The 25,613-nt window shown below is 36.4% G+C and overlaps 1 protein-coding gene across 4 annotated transcripts in view; it reads left to right on the top strand.

Annotated features, from left to right (window-relative positions):
• Nucleotides 1-25,613, top strand: part of Bnc2 (basonuclin 2) — a 427,132-nt gene that overhangs the window by 98,385 nt on the left and 303,134 nt on the right. For all 4 annotated transcript variants that reach the window (XM_042692903.1, XM_042692904.1, XM_042692905.1 and 1 more), the window contains exon 2: nucleotides 24,362-24,487. In XM_042692903.1, coding sequence (XP_042548837.1) covers nucleotides 24,362-24,487 — 126 coding nt within the window. The remainder of the gene's footprint in view (nucleotides 1-24,361; nucleotides 24,488-25,613) is intronic.

Consider the following 25,613-nt stretch of genomic DNA (forward strand, 5'->3'; position numbering starts at 1 on the left):
TAGCTCTACAATTTTCAAATGTTGGGCCTTAATTAAAGATGATCTTGTCCTTTGTGACACGGTACTTGAGCATTCTTTCTCTGGGTGTGGCACGTTCATCTTTAACAGATGTACTAGGATGTGGGAAGGTTAAATTTTATCGTGTGGAAGTAACAAGAGTCTGTCACCACTCTCTCCCTACTCACTATTATCCAAAAGAGACTAATGACAGATCCTCTTTTCTGTCCCTTCTGCTCTGTGTTTTGTTTACACAGTGGCTATTATCACAATTTTGTGTTGTGTTATTTGGGATGTATGGATCTTAAAAATGGAGAGTAGCAGATATTTATTTATTTATTTTTGTCGGTCGTGGGGCTTGAAATCTGGGCTTGGGAGCTGTCCCTCAGCTGTCCCTTCAGCTCAAGGCTAGGGCTCTACCACTGAGCCACAGCGCCACTTCCGGTTTTCTGGTGGTTTACTGGAGATAAGAGTTTCAGGGACTTTCCTGCCCAGGCTGGCTTTGAACCACAATCCTCAGACCTCAGCCTCCTGAGTAGCTAGGATTACAGGCTTGACCAGCAGATTTTTATAAAAAGATCAGTTTGTCTTTAGAGATTCTGAGGGATCCTTTTGTCTTTCACTGATAACAAGTTTAAGTGGATCTTTTCTAAAGCCAGTGTCATTCCCATAAGCCCTTCAATGAGAGCGCTTTGGGTTAGACTGTAGATTGAAAGGAGCAGCCATCTAGGCAGCACAGGGACTTCCAGCCTCTTTAGAGTTATCAGAGCATCACTGTATTGACGAGTGAGACTTGGTCAAGTCACTTAACCTTTCTTCCTTGATTTTCTATTATGTAGACTGGAAATGATAATATCTGCCTTTGATCTCATAGGGATGTTTCAATCCATTAGAGTCATTAAAGCACTTTAAGTAAGGTATAAGATGCAAGGCATCTTCATTATTGTTATCATTACAGTGCCATATAAAGAGGCACTTTTTAATCCTAAATAGTTAAGTCTCAAAATATGTTCTGTGGACTTAATGATTTGGCAGGGGACTCTTAGAGGCCAGGTTTTCTATCTCTTGCCTATTGAGGTCAAACTCAGTTCCTTCTTGCAGCTAAAGGTGTACAAAACAAAACAAAAACAAGAACACAAAAATGAAAAGTAGAAAGACAAATGGAATATAGCTGTGGCTTATTTATAGTTCTTTTCCTGGGAGGTGCTGTTCATGTGGTGTCTGGGCGCATGCCTGATTGTTCATTCTTCTCTGTGAAGTACTTACTCAGGGGATTTAGAAGTATAATGTGGGTTTTGATTCATCCCTATCTACAACAAATATATATATATATATATATATATATATATATATATATATCACATATATCACAGGTAAAAATCTCTGAATGTCTTTGGATTATGTTCAAAGGCATTTTGTACAAGCTGATTGTATTTCCTATATCAGCCCCTTTTGGCATTTTGTCTTGAATATTTCTGCCCTCACACCTCATGTAATATTCCCAAAGGCAGTATACATCCACATAGATGTTAGATGGCACCAACTACATTATGTCCATGAAAAGATACATCAGCTTTCTCAAGGTAGAGTTAGTTTCCTGTAATCACAGCTCCTTTTGATCTCACAGGTGTCACTGCTCTCAAGTAACCCACCCTGTCTTTCATGTCAACTTTCTGAAACTGAGGAGGGTGACTTATATTGGTTCTTCTTGAAGAGATTTGCTACTTTCTACATTCATTCTTGTTGATCTTTGATGTTCCAATTATCATGATGAATTTTACTTTGTTACCTTATTTCTGGACTGACTATTCTCATTCACCATCTACATGCTTTGAAAGCTTGTCTAGTTTTGCCAGCTACTTGCAAACTACTAATTCCTTAAGGGGCTTTTGTAGTTAGATAGAATTAAGACATTTCAGGACCATAGTCTAGAATGAAAGATACTTCATTGAAAGTGTCATGCAAGGACACTTACAGAATCAGTTATAAGTACTGAAGAATTAAGAAGCTCTAGATGTGGAACAGTAAAAGCAACTGAAGTTATAATTAATTAATTAATTTTTCTTCAGTAAGGAACCTAAAGTTTTAACAAGTATGTTGCTTTCAAATGGAGTGATTGGTTTTTTTTTGACTCCTCTATTAAAAGCATGAGGTGTATTGTTTTTGTTCATTAAAATCTTAGATTAGGTTATAGTTTTATATTTAAAGATCTTTTTTAAGGGAGAATATAGTTACATGTAATTGAGATTATTTTGGAAAATCAATGACATCTGGTTGCTATAGGTATACCATTAGTTTTTTCAGAATAAAGAGTAAGAATGATGAATTTGCCTCTTAAATTGCACCTGGCCATTGCTACTTCTATACCTGAAGTGTTTGGTCTTATTTTTATATCCACGTGAAAATTCTTAAGGGTTGACTCAAGATTAACCACTTTTTTTCTTTTTCTTGGCAGATTTGCTAGAGCACTATTATCTTTCCCCCATTTCCCTTCCCTTTTTTTTTTTCTCCAAATTCCATTTCAAAGATGTCATTTCTGTTATAATTCAAACGAAATTCTAGGTCACCTTCTCATCTCTGGGTTAGATGTACCCCTTTGAAGGTCACAAAGGACGTAGGATAAGTTAGGAGTTTTTATATATATAGCTAGCTAGATATATATCTATATACTAGCTAGCTATAGATATATAGCTATAGTTTTTATATATAGTTTTATATATATAGCTAGCTAGATATATATCTATATACTAGCTAGTATATAGATATATATCTAGATATATATCTAGCTAGCGATAGATAGATAGATAGATAGATAGATAGATAGATAGATAGATAGATAGATAGATATCTAGCTAGATAGTTAGCTAGATAGTAAAAATGTTGTACAGAGGGGTTACAGTTACATAAGTAGTGTGATGAGTACATTTCTTAGTGAGCATTTTTACTTCCTCCTTTGTTTTCCCCCTACCATCACTTCCCTCCCCACCTCCACAACTCCTCCTCCCACATCCCCCACCTGGACATTGTAAAGTTAGTTTTCAACACAGTGTCTGTACATCTCATTGTCACAGTGGGTCAGCCTGCATCCCCATTTAAGCGTTCTGCAATATCCCTTCCCCTCCCCAAATTACAAAATGCAGAACATTGGCATCAAACCCAGTGAAAACAGGGATTATACCTTGGGGGAAGAACATACAAAAGGAACAAAAGAATCACATAGTGCATTGTAAGTACATTAAAAACACTAGCAAGAAAGAAAAAACCACTGTGTCCCTGTCTTGGGATACATTTTGCTTAATATTATATCATGTGGTCATATGTACATAGCCTTTGACCTTCTCTGCTTATCCTAGACATGTACTAGTCATTGCAAACAAGGGAAACCATGGGACCTATGTTTTTTTGGGCCTGGCTTACTTCACTTAATATAATTTTTTCCAAATCTTTCCATTTCCTAACAAATGAGACAATGTCATTCTTTCTGACGGAGTCATAGAATTCCATTGTGTGTGTGTGTGTGTGTGTGTGTGTGTGTCACATTTTCTTGATCCATTGATCCATTCATCTACTGAGGGGCATCTGGGTTAATTCCATATCTTAGCTATGGTAAATAATGCTGCGATAAACATGGTTGTTCTGGTAGATTAAAATGGTATCTTAGAAATGATCCTTAACATTCCTTGAGCCAGAGCTCCACTTTATGCTTTTTGGTGATTAATTGGAGATAAAAAAAAAAATCACATGGACTTTCCTGCCTGTGTGGCTTCAAACCATGATCCTCAGATCTCAGCCTTCTGTGTCATTAGGATTATAGGCCTTGAGCCTCCAGTGCAAAGATTTACATGGTCTGTTAATACTCTTTTTCTCCTATCTTCCTTTTCTGGAAGTATTATTGTAGGTTTCTGTTACTGTAAAAGTAATATGTTCTCATTGCAAATGAAATTCAGAAAATACTTAACTCAAAAGAGTTTCTGTCTCCAAAAATTGAGCTGTTCTGTGATATTTATGTTACTTCTAGCTTTAAATGTGATTGTAGAATACCTTCACAGATTTAAAATATATAACAATAAAACTGAGTTATATATAAAAGTTGTGGTTAAGAAGGATCATCTCTTGATAGTTTGTTTTTAAGCTAGTATTCCTTTTCTCTTTCTATTTATTGTGAGGGACATTAACACTGATTCATATTGATACTGGTAATTTCCTTTCCAGTGTGAAAACTTATATTCTAAGAAATAAGATTTCAGAGCAAAATCTACTAGGTAGTTTTACTGTCCCTGAAGTCTTAAAAATAACTAAACTTTCCACTAAAGTCTTTTCAAATATCCATACAGGAAACATATAGTGTCTCTGGATAAAACAAGATTCAAATGTGGTCCTTGATTTCTCTGTGGACCAAAACAATCCTTTCATAACAAAATACAGGAATATTAAAAGCAATTAATGTGATATCTTAATTCTGGTTGCTAAGATTTTTGCATTAAAGTCACATCTTCCTTATTATTGAAGTATAAGATTATAGTCAGCTGCTGAGGTGGTAGTGTGTAATCTATTTGCCTACTCTGCTTTTTTATGTGAATTGAGCACTATTGCCACACAGTTAAATGTTAAAACCCAGTTAAGATGAATTAGGTTCCTGAAATTTATCCCTGGTAAAATAAAAACAGACTGCATCAGGAATCTGTTTATAGCAAACAAACTTTGATGATGGAATACTTTTCCCATTACAGTGAAAGATATATAATGCATATTTTTAAATAGGTTTATTTAATGGTGTATCTGTGTCAATAGAACAAATTGATCTTTAAAGATTTTTATTGTGACAGTAAGATACATCATGCTTTAGCTACACACTGGACAATCAGAAGTGCTATTAATTCTCAGTAAGTATGAGAATGCTAACCTGAAAACTGTGTATGCCTTATGTGGTCAGTAGAATAATAGTTCCTCATCATGCTATTTGGTTTGGTTTTTCTTTAGTACTAGAGTTTGAGTGGGTAGCCTTGTGCTTGCTAGGTGTGTACTCTTATCATGTGGACCATGCCTCTAGCCTTGTTTTTTGCTGGATATTTTAGAAGTGGAGTCCATATTGTCCTTTAACTGTGGGCTCTAGAACTCAAACTCCTGAGTAGTTAGAATTACAAGAATGAGCCACTTGGCCAAGTAAAAGTTTTTTAATTATCATTAAGTAGCTGTCCAAAGGCGTTGCCATTTAAGTAAGCAGTTTATGAATAAATACATCCTGATCATCCCTGTGAGCATTCGCACCTATCCCTCCCACACCCATTCCTTTCCTCCCTCCGTTTGACTGCATTTCCCCCCTTCTCCTCTTTATTTGTCTACACTCTTCCCTGAGCTCTACCCTACCTCTTTCAAGTATTTGCTTCCTGGAGTTTATTTTGTTGAACTTTGACTTGCCTATTACACTATTTGAGTTCTCCCTTGAATCTACTATATTTCTGTTACTATATTTGTATCTACTTGCATACCATCCAACCTATTTCCTTATAAGTTTATAAGATAAATGTAGTTTCCACACGTAAGGGAAAATCTGCATTCTTTGTTTCCAGGTTTTCAGAACCTGTGAATGTAAAGTCTTTGAGGGATGTTAGATATGATTAAGATTTTTACTTGACATTGAGGGAGATAATCCCAGGTCCTTGGGTATCCAGCATAATCATATAAATCTTTAAGAGTTAAGAATATTTTCTAGCTATGGTAAGAGAGGTATACATGATTATGGATGAATACTCATACTGCAATGATAGCTTTAAGATAGAGCATATATTCTGCATATCTGAATTTATCTTGTCTTGATTATAGTCATAGCCAAAAATCAGTAGAGATAGAGAATTTGAATCCTTCAGATCATGAGAACCAATAGTTTCATAGTTTCCTATTTAGTTATAATTGCAAAATGATAGGATTCAAGTTATACCATACAGGAGATCTAAGATTACAGAAAAGATACATAATAAAATAGGTAAACTCCCATGGTTTTTAAGTTGCTTCTCTACTTGACTTGGCTAGTACATTGGGACATTTGGCCAGTATTTATTGAATGTCTCTGTACTAGGTACTCAGTATATGGATTCAAAGATCCATTTTATTACAGGGTTTATTAACCCATGGGAGGTAGAAATTAAACAAGTAATTGCAAGTGTCAAGAAAATTGTACAGGGTACTGTTATAGCAATGCATAGTAACATTCTCTAGTCCAGGTAAAGAAACCATTTCTGAAGAACCAAAATGAGGAAAAGGGCTTTGAAATAGAAAAAAACTGAAGTCACTCCTGAGTAGTCAAGTGACAAAGCTGATTAGGCTGGCAGAGACCATGTCTTATAGGGGCCTCATAGGATTTTGGAAACTGGGCTATGGTTTGGAGAATGGACTGAAAGGGAGAAAAAGTTAATAGAACAAACTTAGGTAATTGGCTATTTCAACTGTCAAAAAGTGCTAATTGGTACTGGTATGGCAGCCAGAGGAATGGAAAGTAGATGGACTTAAGAGATACTTAGCAGAAAGAGTTCAAGGATTTAGATTGGTTGTGGGAGGTGGGTATCAAGGGCAGAAAGTTGGTAGGTTATAATAATCCTGACAACAAAAGTAGGCATTCTCATCTGCATGGAGGAAGAAGATAGAATACTATTTATTACTGAGTAGGCACTGAAAGATTTTATATATATGTAAGAGGGTTCAAAAATGAGTTCAGAGCTAGGGACAAAATCTTCTACTCTTTATAAAGAAAATCAGTAGAAAGTACATAAATTTCTCATCACCTTCTCATAAGTCTTATGAGAAATGTTCAAGCTAATACCAGAGTTTACATTATATATATATATGTATATATATATGAATACACACACATATACATATATATATATATATATATATATATATATATATATATATATATATATATATGTTTGCTTTTCTTTATGACCTTGGAGATAACCCTACATTAGGAAAACTGGAGATTGTGCTTAATCCCTAGCGAGATTTTTATCTCTGTTCCAAAGGTTAGAGTAAGGACTAAAATTCACTGTGTCTCCAAGGAAACACTGTTAAGAAAAAAGTGAGGATGAATAAAATGGTCTTTTATAAACGAGAAAATAATTTGTAAGCCCTCAGTAGTGGATGGTACCATTTACTCAGATGGGCTTTTCTGGAGGAGGAGTAAATTTGTGGAGATGCCAGGTTTGAAGTTGACTTGGAGATGCCTGGAATGTGTTTGTAGTATAGAAGAGTGATAGTGACGAAAGATAGAGATGTGGTATCCACCACCATACATTTGGTAGTTGGTAGCCTGGGAATAGACTGGATTGTGTAGGAGGTAGAAAGTGGGATTGGACAAAAGAAGGTTGCATCTTTTTTGTGTAATCATAGTATTAACACTAAATTATCCTAACTGGTTGATCCTGAAGTCATAAAAGTACAACAGTGGCCAAGATTTTCATCCTTTGATATCTTTTTCTGGGTAATGTAGCTGAAAATTTAGGTCATTGACTCTTGTAATCTAGACCATTCCATTTTGTGTTAGTAAGCATATATGCTTAGATGGTTTCTCTCTATGACTTTTTTTCCCTTCATGTTCACTGAATTGCAAATTCTGTTCAGTCTCTTGGGTATGTTCTTGATGGTTGTCCTGCACCAGTGTGTGCTTGATCTTCCCTTTTGGAGACAGTATGTCCTCTCATGCTGTTTTGCTCTCTCTTTTTGAACTTTTGCTTATTTGGAGATATTTTCAGTTGTTTCCACATTTAACTTGTAGATGTTTATCCCTCCCCCCACCCAACAGAGTTAGGTATCCTTTTAATGGCTTATTTATTTGGTCAGGAATATGCGGGGTTTTGAAGCCATAGCACTGAAGCTTTATACTCCCATGAGAGCACGCAGTACATAGAATAGCTTAGTGTGGACTGGAAGTGGAGGTGAAGGTGGAAATATCTTGTTGGGAAGAAATACCCAACTGTGGGGCCCAAATGCCCCTAGGGTAGGTCAGTTTAGGGATAATTTTAGGAGCTGCATATTGAGAAAGGGGTAAATTTTTGTACTTAACAACAAATTGGAAAGCAAAGAGAGAAATGATCCTTCCATTTGTATTTGCAAAGAAATAATTTTAATCCAGACTAAAATCAATACTGTATTTTTCTTTCTGTATATTTAACAGGTTAGTTTGCAGTTTTGTTGGGATGTGGGGAGCTTTCCTGAATTAGCATATTATCCTGTTAAATCCTGCACAGGTTGCAAGAGGCAGAGGTTCTTACTGAAATATACTTTAGCTTACGGAGGTTTGGCAAATAGGAAAACGAGTAGAGATGGTATTCAGAGACATCTTTTCATTTTATGAAGACTAGTGACTGTGAGCTGAGGTATAAATACAAACAAAAGCAGGCAATGATGGGCCTAAGCAGAGGTTTTACCAACTGGCAGTATGAAATATTCGGTAGACTAACAGTTCTAATGGGTTTATCTTAGACAGTTCTTATGTTGTGAAAGTGCCGGTTAATAATTTACCTTTCCCGAGAGGCAGAAGCAGCAATCACACACTGTGAGCAGGCACTCTGGGGTCTGTCACTTTGCCGCTTTGCTGGAACTCATCTTGCTTGCTGGAGCCATGAGTCCTGTTGGTTGCGACAAGAGTACCAAGTGTCTGCACTTTGACAAATGGAAGCTTGGGATAGCAAAATAAGGCTGGGATGTTTGGAGTGATTCACTTCAAGTGGTATCTAAAGTAATGGATTACTGTAGCTTCCCATCTGCTCCACATAAAAAGAATGAATGTAGCTATATATTTGGAAAAGTTTATTTAGAAGCAGGGTGGAGTTTTATATAGACTAGAAGGGGCTAGTAAGGAAATAAATTATTTTAAGGAATATGCAAGAAGCTTTAGAGAAAGGACAACCTAGTCTTTCTGATTGATACCTGGAATGTGGTGGGTTTTTGTTTTTTTTTACTTTTTCAAACTTTTATCTATTTATTTTGTATTGTTACTGTAGAATTGTTACACTGAGGGGTTACAGTTACATGAATAATAATGAGTACAATTCTTTTTTTAATCATGTCTCCCTTTCTCTCTCTCCTAGTTTTTCTCTCCCATCCCCACCTGTAAGATGTACAGTTCATTTTCTACATAGTATCTAGTGAGTGTCACTGTTGTATTTATGTACACTTTGTTCCACCTTTTCTGTGCCCTGCTTCACCCTCCCAAGTACAAACAAATAAGACAAAAAGAAAAGAAAACAAAAACAACAACCAAAACCAAAAGTATCTCTCATTTCTTGTTCTTGGAGTTCGTTTCATAAAATACTATTTTATATGATCTTATGCACATTGCTATTGAGCCTTTGTCAACCACTATGCATATCCTCCTTTGGCCTCAGTGTGTGAATGTCTAGTCCTATATAATTTATCATGTCCCTGTGTGTGTGTGTGTGTGTGTGTGTGTGTGTGTGTGTGTGTGTGTGTGTATTTTTAACATTGTGTGTTTACTTGTAGATTTATAGACACATTATTGTCTAACAAAATATTGGATGCCAGCTATGTGTAAGACTTAAACATTGTGTGATTGTTACTGTCAAAAACCAGAGTGTCTTACCTTTTTGCTATGTACTTTGTCTTGATGCAATAGTGAACACAACTCTGCTGTAGATTTAAGTACTATTTATGTGAGGTTTATTTTCCCGTTTAGCCACTGAATCATATTGTAGTGTTGGCATGGTAAGTTTCATAATTTGTTTTCCTGGGTGAAGAGCTTTTTTCTTCTACTGAATGTTCGGTTCTACACACTTTTTTTGTTAGGCATTATGTCATTACAAAGATTTACAGTTATTTAATAATGATTTATTGTAGTAATTTATTCTGCCAGCTGTGGCACATTTTCAGAGGAATTTGTAAATCAAATTTATATAGAAATTTACCAGGACATGCATTTCAGGATTTAATAAAATATACTCTAAAATCTTTTTGAAGTGGGTAGTTTTATGCTAACACATTTGGGATTAAGCTTTACCTTAACAACCGTTGTTAATGTTCAAACTCTCCCATGTCTTTCCCACAACCACTGCAGAGAAGAGTCTTTGAGATCTATGAAAGTAAAATACAGTTTCTGGTTATCCACTTTGCTTCCATACTATTAGTGTCAAGTTACATTTGACCTGAGATAGTCACATGATACAAAGGTACATGGAAACATCCTGACTTTAGTCTCCGTTCAGGCTATAGATTTTAATCACTACTAAAATATGTATCGAGGATCAAAATCAAGACTACATTTGATAGGTTTGTAATCATTTTGAAGCCCCAAATGTCAGATTTTTCTCCCTGATTCCAGAACTGGTAGATTGTTAACCATGTGGAATACATTTCACTTTGGCTGGCTTGCCCATTTACACACCTCCTGTAATTTCTTTGTTATATACAAACATGGCAAGCTATTGTATTTTCTGTTTCTCTTTTTAAAACAGATTGTTGAGAGCCAGGCACCAGTGGCTCATACCTGTAATCCTAGCTACTCAAGAGACTGAGATCTGAGGATTGTGGTTCAAAGCCAGCCTGGGCAGGAAAGTCTGTTAGACTCTTCTCTACAATAAATCACTAGAAAACCAGAAGTGGTGCTGTGGCTCAAGCAGTAAAGCGCTCTCAACTTGCCCTCAAACATACTCACTTCATTGATCAGTTGTTTTAATGTGGTAAAGACACTCTAAATGTCTCTTGAAGACTGAAGTTTTAGGTACTATTTAGTTGTATTTAAAATAATGCACTTTGAATATAAGATGGAAGAGGCAGTTTTTGAAAATATTACAACCTCTAACTTTTCCTAGTAGTTTGTACTTATCATAGTAAAACAAAATGGAGCAAAACAAAATGCCAAAACAAAGTACATCTGAAATGTAAATTTTCCTCATTCAGCTTTTCTTGTGGCCACAAAAATATATCAAGGTGAACACTTTTTTATATAATTTCATTTTTCTTTCTTTTTCCTTTTTTTCCTGTGGTTTGTAGATCTTGCACTCAGGGTCTGGGTGCTGTCCCTGAACTTTTCTCCTCAAGATTAATGCTCTGCCACTTTGAAAAACTGCTCCACTTCTGATTTTCTGGTGGTTAATTGGAGATCAGAGTCTTATGGACTTTCCAGCCCAGGCTGGCTTTGAACCATGATCCTCAGATCTCAACCTCCTGAGTAGCTAGAATTACAGGCATGAGCCATTAGCACCTGGCTAATTTTATTTCTTAAAAGATATAATGTCTAAAAATATTCTTAGGGGGCTGGGAAGGTGGCTCAGTAGTAGAATGCTTGCCTTGCATGCACGAGGCCCTGGGTTTGATTCCTCAGCAACACATAAGCAAAACACAAAAAAGCCGGAAGTGGCACTGTGGCTCATGTGGTAGAGCGCTAGCCTTGAGCTGAAGAGCTGAGGGACAGCTCTCAGGCCCAGAGTTCAGGCCCCATGACCGGACCAAAAAAAAAATTCTTAGGAACATCACATAACAATTGATCTTGTTTTCAGATGAAAAATACGTCACAATATGCTAATCTTATTAAAATGGAAATAATTTAAAAGTAAAATGATAAAAAAATATGTGTATCATAGTGTTTCATGCTTGTGAATATACCTTGAGCCAGGTGCCAGTGGCTCATGCCTATAATCCTAGCTACTCAGGAGGCTGAGTTTTGAGGATCATGGTTCAAAGCCAGCCCAGGTAGGAATATCCGTTAGACTCTGATCTCCAATTAACCACCAGAAAACAGAAGTGGCACTGTAGCTCAAGTGGTAGAGCACTCTCCTTGAGCTGAAGAACTCAGGGACAGTGCCCCGGCCCAGAATCCAAGCCCCATGACAAAAAAAAAAAAAAAGAAGAAGAATATACCTTGATTGAGTTACATTTCTAGAAGAATTTTTATATGATTTTTATTCTTCATGTACTTAATACTTAATAATTTTTGTTTTGAGAAAACTAAATCAGCAAAGTAAGGTAGGGAGATTTCTTGAAAGGGAACAGAGAGGTACTGGGTGTGTTGGGGTGTATGTGTGTCAAACCCAGAGCCTTGTGCATGCTAGGAAAACACTTCCACTGAGTTATGTCCCCTGTAGACTTCCTTCAAAGGTTTCATTGCTGGTCTCTTCAATGTGGCATCTTGTTTTCCTTGAAAGCATTTGGCACTTTTGTGCTGAAGATGTCATAGAAAGTGGGCTTTATATTTTGCATTTTTTCATCTATTACTCAAGTGCTTATAGTGCACCAAGTATCTTGTCCAAGTTTAAGTGAAATGGAAAGGATATTTTTGAAGTACTTTCACACAGTTGTGGACTTAGTATGAATATTAGCAGTGCTCTAAGTTTTTCTTGTAGGCTTATCTGGAAACTGTCAATGACACCAAATTAGAATTTGAAAATTAAAAGACACATTTCGGGAATAACAAGTATGTTTAATCTAGAGGAGAGACTAGTGGTGAGTGGCTGAGGTAGGCCAGATGAAAAAGAGTTCTGTGCTCAATTAGCAATGCCTTCCTTCACACGGAGGAAGTCAGAGGAAGCACATTTTGTATTTATCTCCCCAATATGGAACCCCCTAAGCTTCTCTAAATATTTATTCCACCTATTTTCATTCAACTAAACTTCCTGTATACTCTTGACTACAAGGTAGCATGCCCAACAAGGTAAGAAACAGTGTGAAATAGACATGAATTTAAGCCTTGAAGAGTATGAGGCCTAATTGAAATGAGGCAGGTAACAGTTGTGGCAAGAATGGTTGTGGTGAAATTTAGAAACACTGAGTTTGGGGTCTAAGTAAGCATTTTCAGTGGCTGAAATATTGGGACTTCTAGTGCTTGTGTGAGAGAGCACTTATATTTAAATATGCCTTGCAGTTTGGAGGGCTATCCATTCCAATTTGACATACATTAAATGATCCCCGTGTCACAGGTACTGGCTATGCATAACATCTCTATATTACAAGGCCAAAGTAGTAGAATCTGTAAAGGAAATGGCTTGATCTGCCTAGAGGTGAATGCTGAGGCTACATGCTATCATGTGAGATGTCAGTCAAAAGTAGTTACAATAAATGATACTTTTTTAAATCTCAGAAAATACTGTTCATGTAGAAATACTATATATATATACATATATATACATATATGTATATATATATGCATGTAGTAATTCTTTTCTTTCAATCTCAGGTTTATTTTATGGGTCATAGTGGTTCATGGCTACAATCTCAGCATTCTGGAGGTTGAGTTCTAGGCTAGCTATCTAGACCTGCATAATGAGACCTAATCTCACACAACTGAAGTTGATTTAGGCATCTGCTCTTAGAGACTCTTACTTAAAAGAGAGTTAAAAAACTCTCCAAATTTTAATTTGTTGTTTCTAATTATATAGTTTAGGCCCTTGGGTTCTATGATGTCCATTTTCTTTAGTGTTTACTATCATTACCAGTGTTTAAATACAGATGTCTTATAAACAGATGCAAGCTCCACAAGTTCCCTTGTTCTTAGATATTATTAATATCCACGTTTCAAGGCCTTTATGCATTCTCTTTCTATGCATTCTTTCTTTTTTTGTTGTTGTGAGATTTTCTCTTTTTTTTTTATTGTGAAAATACCATACAGAGGGGTTACAGTTACATGGTCAAGGTGATGAGTACATTTCTTATCAAGCATTGTTGCCTCCTCCTTTGTTTCCTCTTCCCATCCCTTCCCATTCCCCCCACTGCCCCCCCCCCCCCGCACCCCCGGCTCTGCACCAAAGTTGTAAATTTTGTTTTTCGACATAATGTCTTGTATATCTCATTGTTTCAATGGGTCCACCTTCCCCTCCACAAATTATACCTACATCAAATACAGTGGTAACAGGGGTTATACCATGGGGGAGGGACATACAAAGCAACAAAGAAATATCTTATAAATATGGTAGAAACAATAGCAAGAAAGAAAAACCATTTGAGTCCTTATCCTGGGTTCATTTTGCCTAACATCAACTTAGCTGACCTTTTCTGCTTGACTCAGACATATACCAGTTATTGCAAATAAGGGAAACCATAAGACCTATGTTTCTTTGGACCTGGCTTACTTCACTCAATATAATTTGTTCCTAGTCTTTCCATTTCCCAGTAAATGGGGCAATGTCATTCTTTCTGATGGAGGCATAGAATTCCATTGTGTATATATACCACATTTTCTTGATCCATTCATCTACTGAGAGGCATCTGGGTTGTTCCATATCTTAGCTATGGTAAATAATGTTGCAATAAACATAGTTGTGCTGGTAGCTTTAGTATGGTCTTGTTTGTGATCATTTGGGTAAATGCCCAAAAGTGGGATTGCTGGGTCATAGGGGAGCTCTATGTGGAGTCTTTTGAGGAACCTCCATACCACTTTCCAAAGTGGTTGAACAAGTTTACTCTCCCACCAACAATGCAATAGTGTTCCCTTCTGTCCACATCCCCTCCAGCATCTGTTGTTATTAGAGTTCTTGATTATAGTCATTCTAACTGGGGTGAGGTGGTATCTCAATTTTGTTTTGATTTGCATTTCTTTTATGGTTGGGTTGGTTGAGCATTTCTTCATGTGTCTATTGGCCATCTTCTTTTCTCTTCAGATAAGTTTCTCTTTAAATCTTTAGCCCACTTATTTTTTGGGCAGTTGTTTCTTTGAGGATTTGTTGTTGGGGATTTAATTTTTTGAGTTCCAGGTATATTTTAGGATAAGAGACCCTTATCCGTTGTATGGCTAGCGAAGATCTTCTCCCAATCCGTGGGCTTTCTATTGATCTTGCTAGCTATGTCTTTTGCCATGCAGAAGCTCTGCAATTTCATGCAATCCTATTTGTCCAACCTTGCTTTGATTTGTTGTGTTTCTGGGTCTCTATTAAGAAAATTTCGGCCTGTGCCAAGGAGACGTAGGGTTTCTCCTGTTCCATCCTGTAATGTTTTCAGAGTGTCTGCTTTGACTCCAAGGTCTTTGATCCATTTGGAGTTGATTCTGGTGCAGGGTGATATATAAGGATCTATCTATAGTTTTCTACAAGTGATTAACCAATTTTATGCATTCTCTTTCTAATCTCTTATCTTACTGTTTAATATTCTTCATCTACTCAAGGAATAGTGCTTCTTTTTCCTTGCACTTATTCATGCTGTCTCGTCCATTTGCAATGCTCTCCTCTGTCGCCTATTTAAATTTTCCTTAGCCTAAGCATGTGAGCTTTCCTCCTTGTAAGGACCAAATTGCTATGTTCCTGAAAGTGCTGTAGTTCTTAACACATGTATTCACTTGTAGCACTTCTTAGTAAGAGAGCATTTATTTACATGTTTTACTTTTACTTGTAAGTTTATATGTAGTCTTTCCAACTATACTGTAACTTAGATAAAGTTAGAAGGTCTTGTCTTAATTATTGCACTATGCTGATATGAGCATAGTTGAGAACTAGGCAGAAGCACTGCTTGACAATCCTGGAGAGATGAAACACTTCCAAGCTTTGGTCTCAAACTGCTAAGTTGGTCTTCCTCTACTTTGTGCTTAGGACCTCAAAAGAGCTGCTCAGGGCCAGGGCCATTATTATACCATATATTAGTTCTCTTTTTGTTAATTTCTAATGTATGCATGCAATGAAAAGTAAAATACAGACAGAAGATTTGATAGACAAAACAAATTCTCTCTCTATCCTGAGAGTATTTCTATAAATAGCCTTAAATATAGAATAATTTAGTACCTCATGCCTTCCCTTACCCATACTTTGTCTCTTAGATCTGGTCATATTCTGTGATACTATTCTGTACTTTTTACTCATGACTTATTTGGAGATGTTTCTTACCAGTACTTAGAGTTTTAAAAATTCTTCTTAATGACCACTTAATATTCTATAGGGAACTTCACTGTGAAATAATACAAAAAAAGTCTAGAAGTGGGAAGAAGGCTGACCCTAGCTATACTATAAACACTTACAACTTACTACAAAAGGATAAAATCATATCTTGTTGATTTTTTAAAAAAAATACAGCATATATTCAAATTTGTTCCCTTTCTATACCTCTGGGCAAATAGATCCTAGGTATCACTAGAAGCAGTAAAGATAGTGCTCGATATTGATTTTAAAGTGAAAAAAAGAATATTTATCAAGAAAGATAAGACCTCTTTAAGGGCATAGCAGAACTTGTAACACTTTTTAAGAAAATTTCTGTCTGAAATCATAAAACCTAGAGAGTCAATGCAGGATGTCAGGATGAGCACATATTTTGAAATCAGACCAACTTGGTCTTTAATTCCCACTTGGACACTTAGTAAAAAAATTTGGCCAAGTGACTTAATTCTCCGACCTTCAGTTTCCTTATTGGTAAAATGAGAATAATAATACCTATCTCTCAAGACCTGTGAAGAACAAATGAAAACATATTTTACTTTGCATAGGTACCTGGCACACAGTAGTTGTTTGCCAAATATATGGTTAGCACCTCCTAGATTGTTTGCCTACTAAAAATGATTAATTTCCTAAGCGCTTTGGATGCTGTATTTCTATAGACGTATCTTAGGTAACTTATCACAATGATTTTTACATAGTAAATACTTCAAACTCATGTATAGATTTATTTTGATCTGTACCTCTGAAAAGTGTTAGTTTTATTTTAAGAATGCTACAAAGTAATAGTAACCACATACTTGAGCATATGTGCCATGTGAAGATACCTAACATGGAATATCTGAATTTCAGCTAGAGATTGGAGTTGTAAAAGTTTGACAGCTGGTTCATGGAGTTCTAGATGGGATCCTCAGATTGGTAGCATATGCTGATTACTGTGGGCATGTACTCTCAACCTGGGCAATTTCAAGTTACCAATGTGAAGGTTACTTGCGTGTAAACTCCCAGAAAATTTAATGGTCATTTCTTACAAGTCAGAACAATTCTGGTATATTACTGGAATCTCAACACTTGGGATCACTGCTTCAAACATAAAAGCAGTTTAGGAGACTGGAGTCCTTTGGACTCAATGTCTTATTTTGTAACTTGGTCTTATTTTCCTGGATTGTTTAGTAAAGCAAGAAGATTAGTTCTGTTTCCTCCCCTCCGCCCCTTCCTCTTGGTACTTCTTTACAATTCTGCAAAGATATCTCAGGCCTTGGAGGCCAAGATGACCAGGTTTCCACTGGTTAAAAAGAAATGTTACTTTAACTGATGTTTAGCTATCACAAAGCCTGTATCTGCATTTGTAGCAGAGGCTAGGTATCATAGGAAGCATTTTTGATACTTGGCATTTCAATATGAATTTCATTTGTGCGTGAGTAAATTCTCCATATCTACTAGATTAATGCAGAGTAATTTAGAGGGCTTGCGTCACAAACTCAGATGGCTACTGTGGCCAGTGGATAATGGAACAAGGAAAGCAGGTGGTGTATAACACATTGGGAAGTAGTAGACGTGGAGTGCCCTTTGGGAGAGCATGCCAAAAGGAAGTGGCTTTCATTCTACTCCAGCCTACTGTTGTTATGATGGAACGTGTATTGCTAGTTGCCACATCTTTAGTTCCCCGACTCCTCACCTTTTTCTAGTCCCTACCATACTACCTGCCTCAGCAGCAGGTAATGCATATTTTAATTTAAAGTTTCTTGAATTTTACATGTTGGCTGCTAATTAAACACACATGCAAACTCAGATACTTTCACTTAAGGAGCCAATCAAAACATATCTGAGACCAAACCTAGCCTGTGGGCTTTTAGTTTGAAATCTGTTTTAACATACAAATATATGCAGCAACTCATATTTATCGAGTGCTTTTGTTTAGGCATTTGGATAAATTTTTTGTGCTAATCAAAATGCTTAATCTTTACAATTCTGTGAACAGTACTACTATTTCTACGTATACAATTAAGAGTTTTGGTTACGCTACTTGACAAGATCATGTAAATAGTAAAAGGTTCTATGCTGGGAGCTGGTGGCTCACACATATTCCTAGATACACTCAGGAGACTGAGATCTGAGGATCACAGTTTGAAGCCAGCCCAGACAGGAAAGTCCTTGAAACTCTTATCTTCAATTAAGCACCCAAAAAACCTGGAGGTGGAATTTTCATTCAAGTAGTAGAGTGCTAGCTTTGAGTAAAAAAGCTCAGGAACAGTATCCTGAGTTCAAGGCCCAGGAACAGCACACACACTTAAAAAAATTCTATAGATAGTAAAATACATATAATTTCAATTATACTACAGATTTGGTGTAACTACTAAGCACAGTTTATACGCGCGCGCGCGCTCACACACACACACACACACACACACATTCTACCTATGCAATTAAGTGAATGTAAGGCTTGGTAGAGACTGCTGTCTGATATCAGTGTTCATTCATGTATAGTACTTGGTTTGTGCATACATATGCTTGATTTGATAATGTCCTGGATTACTATGTGTTTTCACACTTTATAAGATTTTTTTTTCTTGATAAAGCTCAGTGAGTGAGACCAGGATAAAAATATCACAGGGATTTTTTATTTCTCTTTGCCACAAACTAGACACTCTGTGCTTTGGGGCCAATATCCTCTGTGTCCAAGGGCAAAAGTTCTTTCTTGTTTCCATATTTAAACCCCACCCATGGAAGTGGTCCAAGTCCTGAGTGATGATCACTTCCTTTGGGCTAGGGTATGAAGAATACAAGTAAATCTAGCAAGAGGAGTAAATCCCAAAAGGCAGAGATAAGTACTTGAGGTCAGAGACTGCATCTTTTATAGTTTGTCTACATACCAAACTCATTAATATGAAGAATTATCTTAGCAGTAGTGCTTGTAGTAGAAAAAGTATTACAGAGAAGCTAATCTTGTCTTCTGTTTTCACATTAGCTTTTGTGATTTCTAGCATTTGGGGATGTCTTTTTGAAAAAGAAATGTAAAATCAAGGCCGTGTCATGTTTCTTCTTCATTTCCACTTTTTTTTCTTACTGTATAAAGTTTTTTTTTTCAACTTAAAAACTCTATGCTATCTGGGTAAAGCTATAAGATACTAGGATAAAAAGGAAAACAGTATGAAAAAATCTACATATTTATCCATTTAGGTTCCCCCTATCTCTGGGAAGTTTTTATAGAACACCCTTTGGCACCATAAACCTCTTTCTGGTTTTATTCACTTGATGGGGAATAGGGGAGAAGAAAAGTGCTGGCCCTCTGGTGGTACTCTTCTCAATAGTCCATACCCATCATGTGAATGGAAAGAACCCCAAACGTTCATTTTCAGAACTGTATCTCAGCTTCTGGCTCCTCAAGAAAACCAGTGTGGTTCCGATGTGGGATGGGAAGAGTGGTTTGCATTGGCATCAGCCTTGCGGGTGATTTGGGGCTGGAGCACACACAGCTGTGGGTTACAGATGCTTGCTCTCCAGTATTAATGTGGCCAGCATGTGAAACCATGGCACCCACAATACTACACAAAGGTCCACGCCTCTGATAGTTTGAGAAATAACTCCCAGCTGAAGAAAGTAGTCCTTGAAGGCCTGGAATACATTCCAGAACAGAAGGTCCTCTTTTAGAGGGGTAGAACGAGGAATAAGATGCCTTGATGATGTTGGACTGGACACCAGGGACTATCTCATAGGTTGTACACAAGTTCAGGAGCTTTAACAAAAAACAGCAACAGCAACAAAAAAATAATTCTCCAAACCTTATGTTCATGCATATTAAAAATTCCATGTTGGGCATGTAGCAGAGAGCTTATACATTCAAGCCATTCTGTATTTTCTTTGAAGACATTGAATATAAAGCATTAGTGGTAGTTGTCATCTGGCTTGAGTCAGAGTGTGTTAGAAATATTCCTACCAAATTTCATTTCTTTATGCTGTCTCTTGGTGGAATCAGAGGATATTATACCCAGGAGAAATGAAATTAATGTAGGGTTGGATGGTGCTTTCTTTCTTTCTTTTCTTTTCTTTTCTTTTTTTTTGGTTGGTCATGGGGCTTGAACTCTGGGCTTGGGCACTCTGTACTCTTCAGCTCAAGGTGAGCGCTCTAGCACTTGAGATATAGCGCCACTTCCAGTTTTCTAGTGGTTAATTGAAAATAAGAGTCTCACAGACTTTTCTGCCCAGGCTAGCTTTGAATTGTGATCCTCAGATCTCAGCCTCCTGAGTAGCTAGGATTACAGGTGTAAGCCACCGGCGCCTGGCTGGATGGTGCTTTCTTTGTAAATTCAGTAAGCAGGACTGTTTGTGGGACACAAGGATTTTTGTACTTCTCCCTTATGAGGTGTGTACTTCTTTCTAAAAGTGTATTTGAGAAAGTATGTTTCCACACATCCCCCACCCAGTTAGTGAGATAGTTTTCTCATTCAGGTGCAATTTCCTAGTGAAATACTAGCTTCTAAGTATCCTGAAGTTAGTTTATTGACTCTTATTGCACTTTTGAGTACCTAATAAATAATTTATTAGTCTGATGGATATGTGGCTACCTAACTATGGAGCATGAAATATGCACTGTTTTTCTAATACACTGTAGGGAGACCTGTTTATAAAGTATTTAGTATTGGTTTTATAATGCACTGTTGACAACACTAGACCACGGAGCTCAAAGATCAATCTCATTTTGGCCCACAGTATTAATGCTACTTTATAAAGCAGTGTGACAGGTCACTTAGGCAGTGGCTCTCACAGAAGGACTCTGTTAGGAAGGCAAGCTGTAGTGGTTGCCAGTGCAGTGGATGAATGTCTTTGTTTATATCCTATCCCTGACGTGACTCTGTGGCAGCTGCTGATGTTGACCAGGTGATGAAACCCCATTTCCCTGTTCTCTAGAGGAATTCTGGAATAAAAGTACTGAATTCTACTAATGCGGCATTCACAAACTGGGCAGGGAGCTGGTATGACTGGGTTACAGTTACATTCTTGGAGAAAGGAGTCAGCAGTAAGAAGAGGAACTTAAATTTCCTCAATTTTGTCTCATATTGTTAATGAAGTGATATTCTTCCTCATACTCCTTCATTGAAGCCACATATGTGACATAGTATAAAGTATTTCCTTTTTTTTGCTTTCAGGAATTTTCCTTAGGAATGGTTCACAAGCATTTAAAAATCTGCCTAATAAGCACTACATTTGGAGTATGATTAAATAAAAATCAGATAATGTTAAATCAATTCTCAGTGTTAAAATTTTCCTCTAAGGATGCTTTCTTATGGAGATGTTGTATAAATTACAATGGTTTTATAATGTATCATTGCCTTTTAGGGTGTATGTTTTGGAGCAAGTGCATTAAGAACTCTTTGCTGGTTCTAAGTATTCCAATTCCCAAACTGGAAACTCTGAAAATACAATGCATTGAATCTAATTGACTTGCTTGTGACTTCTTATGTGGTTTTAGACACCAATGCTGTGTCCATTCTGGTATTTGCCATTTCTTTTATTCATTCCTCATTGTTTCTGAGCTTTATTTAGACCTGTTCAATTGGACTTGTGCTGTTGTTGTTGTTTTTTCTCCTCTGTAATAGTCTTTGATTTTGTTCTATGGTGTCTTCCTTAGCAGGTAGCCATATCTTTTACCTTTTGGAATGATAGTCTCTTTTCTAAAGCTGTTATTTATTGAGCACTTACTAGGTGGTAAGCATTTGTTAGGCCCTAAGTTACCAAGGATAGTAAACTTGATCCATTTTTAACCAGAGTATACCTTAGGAAGAGAGGTAGGAAGTTAACTTGGCTTTCTTATGTAAGCACTCTTAATATGTGTATTTTTAACCCACAGCTTTTTTCTAATCTCTCTCTTTGTTTTGTGAAGGAAAAAAAAAAATAACCTTTTCTCCCTTTAGGGCCACTTTTCATTTGTGTTCATGATCATAGTCTCTCTTAGGACCTTTTTATACCATTTTCCCTCTGGCTTACATCTTCAATATCTTTTTCTCTGCTGATTTCATCCCTTTTGCTTATGATAGAGTATGTTTTCTTTCTTTTTTTTTTGTAGGGAGAAACAAACTGTCAACTCACTTAAAATTTTTTCTAGGCCCTGCTAACTTTTTTACAGCACATTCTTTGTTCTCTTTATGGAATTTCTCAAAAGTATTCACCTTTTTTCCCCTCCTTTTTGTCTTAGTTCTTGTGTAATATAGATTCTATATATCCATCTATCTACCAAGACAATTCTAACCCAAAATTCATTATAAAATAGATCATCCACAACTCTCTCTCTCCATTTCTCTCTCTCCCTCTCTCCTTCTCTGTCTGTCTGTCTCTCTCTCCTGAATACCTATTTACCTAAACTTAAGAATTATTGCTATCCAAACACATCTGAACTATACTATGTTACTTCTCAAATTATATTGTACCAGCCTCTGCCAAGTCCCCTATTACTTCTCAAGCACTGTTTGAGTTTGGTGTTTATCATCTCTGTGAATTTTCGTTTGTTCTTATTGTATGTATGCTACTACCACTACACTTTATTACATGCCAATTATAATATTATATATTAGAACATTTTAAACTCTCAGCCATCCTACCTCCTGTAAAATCTGTCTTGTCATTCAGAACATTAGTCAGTCGGCCTCTTAACACCACAGATGTCTCCTGTCTGTCTCTCAGTACCATAGTTGTTTCCTCTAAGGTGTTCACTTTGGCCATGTTTTCTCACCTCTTAAGTCATATCTGTACAGATGGATAAAAATCTGATAACTCCAGTATTGATCTGTTTTCTGAGCATTTCTAATTACCTAATTAGCTGCATGATCTAAAGTTATACCAAAGTGAGCTTGTTGTATAATCCCCAAACTTGTTTTTATTTCTGTTGATTGTGCTATTTTCTGTTGCTCTGTCAGAGATCCAGTGTCACATTTGCTCTTCTCACTTGTTATCTACATCTTATTAGTCCTACTGTTTCCTTAATTTTATTCTCAGAGTATCTTTGTGTCTTGTGTTTTTTAGCCAGCCCATTTGCCAGTAGTCATGATACTCAGTTTTTTAGGAGCTTCTTAATTGATTTCTTCACATCTTTGTTTTCACACTTCAGTCTGTCATAGCATGACAGATAAATCATTTTTTTGTCTTTTTAAAAAAATTTTTTATTGTGAAAACACCTTACAGAGGGGTTACAATTACATGAGCAAGGTAATGAGTACATTTCTTTTTTTACATTTTTTATTGTGAAACATTTTAGAGAATAAAAAATAATCATGCCGTTGAGAATCTCTTAAACTTTTGACTGCTAGTGAGTAAAAGGAAAAACTCCAACTCTTTCCAATGAACTATGAGATTCTTGACATTATAGTAATTACTATTGACGATGCATCCTTTCATTTATTATTATTCTACATATAACATACTATTTTATAGTCAAACTGGATCACTTTTCTAGGAATATTAACAGTTCTTCTGTGCCCAGAACAAATATTAATTCTGCAAAGAAGTTTCCTATTACTAAGCTAGAAGGAAATTTTTTTAAGTCATATAGAATTCTACTGTTACTCTTATCACATTTGTTAAGTTTATTTATTTTTATTATTATCATTAAGTAGTGTACAAAGTTCAACAAAACAGTTTCTCTCCCATCTTTCCCAACCCTGTTCATACCCTCAACTTATGTGTTTCCATTTAAAATTTTAATTAGAGATAATATCACACTATTGTAGCTCAGCCTGGCCTCAAACTTATGATCCTTGTGCTTTAACTTCTCAAGTGCTGGGAGTCCAGGTTACACGTCACCCCATGTCGTTCATGTTATGTTTTCATAGGTGTGTATGTGTCTGTGCGCGTGTGTGTGCAGTGCTCAGCTTCTCTATATTAGAATATAAATTTCTTATGATCATGGACTGTATCTTAATTTTTGTGTTCCAATATTTTGTGTAATATTGACTAAAAATGTTTAATTTTTAAGGTGACTATAATAATTGGAAGAAAAGGAAATAAGTTGAGCAAACAGCTGGGGGTATAGCACATGTAAAGCATGTGTTTGGCATGTGTGAGGCCTGTGTTCAAATATTACAACACCCTCCCCCACCCAACACACCAAAAAAAAAAAAAGAACTTGAATGGGCTAGAGGTATTGCTGGATGATAAACTGCTTGGCTAGCATGCATGAGGTCCATGACTCAAACCCAGCGTTGGGGGTCGGGGGAGAGAAAGGAAAAGAAAAAGAAATTGAGTTAATTAGGGCATAAGTATTACCATATCCATTTTCAATCAGTAAATGATTCAGTTATTCCCACTTTGTTACTTCTATTTTCTCTGGGGTTTATTTATTTAACTATTAGTTGCTGTCAGACTCAGGAATTATTAACTCTTTTTTAAAAAAAGTGTTTGGGTGGTCAGAGAAGTATGTCATATTTGCACTTAAAAATGTGTTTTGATGTATTTGGTGCTTCTAAGTCATGTTGTCTGCAGAATATATGTAATTTCCTTTCTCAATCTCTCAACAGGCACGCTTTGTGCCCACCCCACCTCCAAATCGGCTTAATTACAAATCAGAGGGCAGGCTTAGTGAACAAGACTGGCAAGCACATTTCAAAGTCCCATGTTATGGGGTTGATCCGTCTCAACTTGAGGTATGTTATTCTTTTCTATTTAAGTCATTTGGCTATGCTCACATTCTTTGGCAGCCTAGATGAGGTCTTTCTCTACTAATTATTCTTTCTTCTACTCTTGGACTATCTTTCATGTTCATCCTCACTCTCTGAAACTCAGATATGTATTGCTTCCTACTGCTTTTTGCCTATGAAGAAATTGTTTTAAGCTGTAGTTTTTAGTAACATTTATTTGGATGCCTTTGTGATAAACTTTATTCTTTTGTCCATTCCATTAATTTGTTTGTTTATTTATTGGTGCTGAGGATCAAATCTAGGGCCTTATGCATGTCTCTTCCTTTATCATCTTTATTTTTTTGGTCATGTGGTAGGAGGGCTGAGTGATTACTATTAATATTTTTGGTAGTATTGTTAATCTTAGTAGTAAACTTTTAGAACTGGAGTGTAACATACATATAAATTGTAAGCATATTGACTGATGAATTCTGAAAAGGTGGATGTAATCCAGGATCACCAGCTAAATAGAGATAAGAAGCACTGCCTACATATCACATGCTTTCCTTACATACTTTCTCAGCCATTCTTCTGCACCAGAGGTAGTGACTACTCAAATACTCTTACCCATTTGTCCCCATTTTTAACTTATTGTCAGTGGATTTCTCCCATTTTCTAGATATCTTAAGTTTAGAAGCAATCTTCAAGTAGAATCAAATTTGCTTTGTTTCAACATTTTTCTCTTTAAATACAGACATATATAAATAAATGTATATATGTATTTTTTACAAAGCCTTTTTATAAAGACTTAAATTTTTATACTGGCATTTCATTTCTCTTTTTATGTACTTTTTTTTTTTTTTTTTTTTTTTTTTTTTGGGTCCAGTCATGGGGCCTGAACTCTGGGCCTGGGCGCTGTCCTTCAGCTCTTCAGCTCAAGGCTAGCGCTCTACCACTTGAGCTACAGCGCCACTTCTGGCTTTTTTCTTTTTTTTTTTTTGCATATGTGGTGCTGAGGAATCGAACCCAGGGCCTCATGCATGCAAGGCAAGTGCTCTACCACTGAGCCACCTTCCCAGACCTCTTTTTATGTACTTTTTAGGCTTGAAATCGCATATAAGAGAATATTATCTTTGTGTTGCTTTTCTTTTTT

This window comes from Dipodomys spectabilis, unplaced genomic scaffold (genome assembly GCF_019054845.1).
Source record: "Dipodomys spectabilis isolate Male_0828 unplaced genomic scaffold, ASM1905484v1 ptg000158l, whole genome shotgun sequence".
NCBI classification, from domain to species: Eukaryota; Metazoa; Chordata; class Mammalia; order Rodentia; family Heteromyidae; genus Dipodomys; species Dipodomys spectabilis.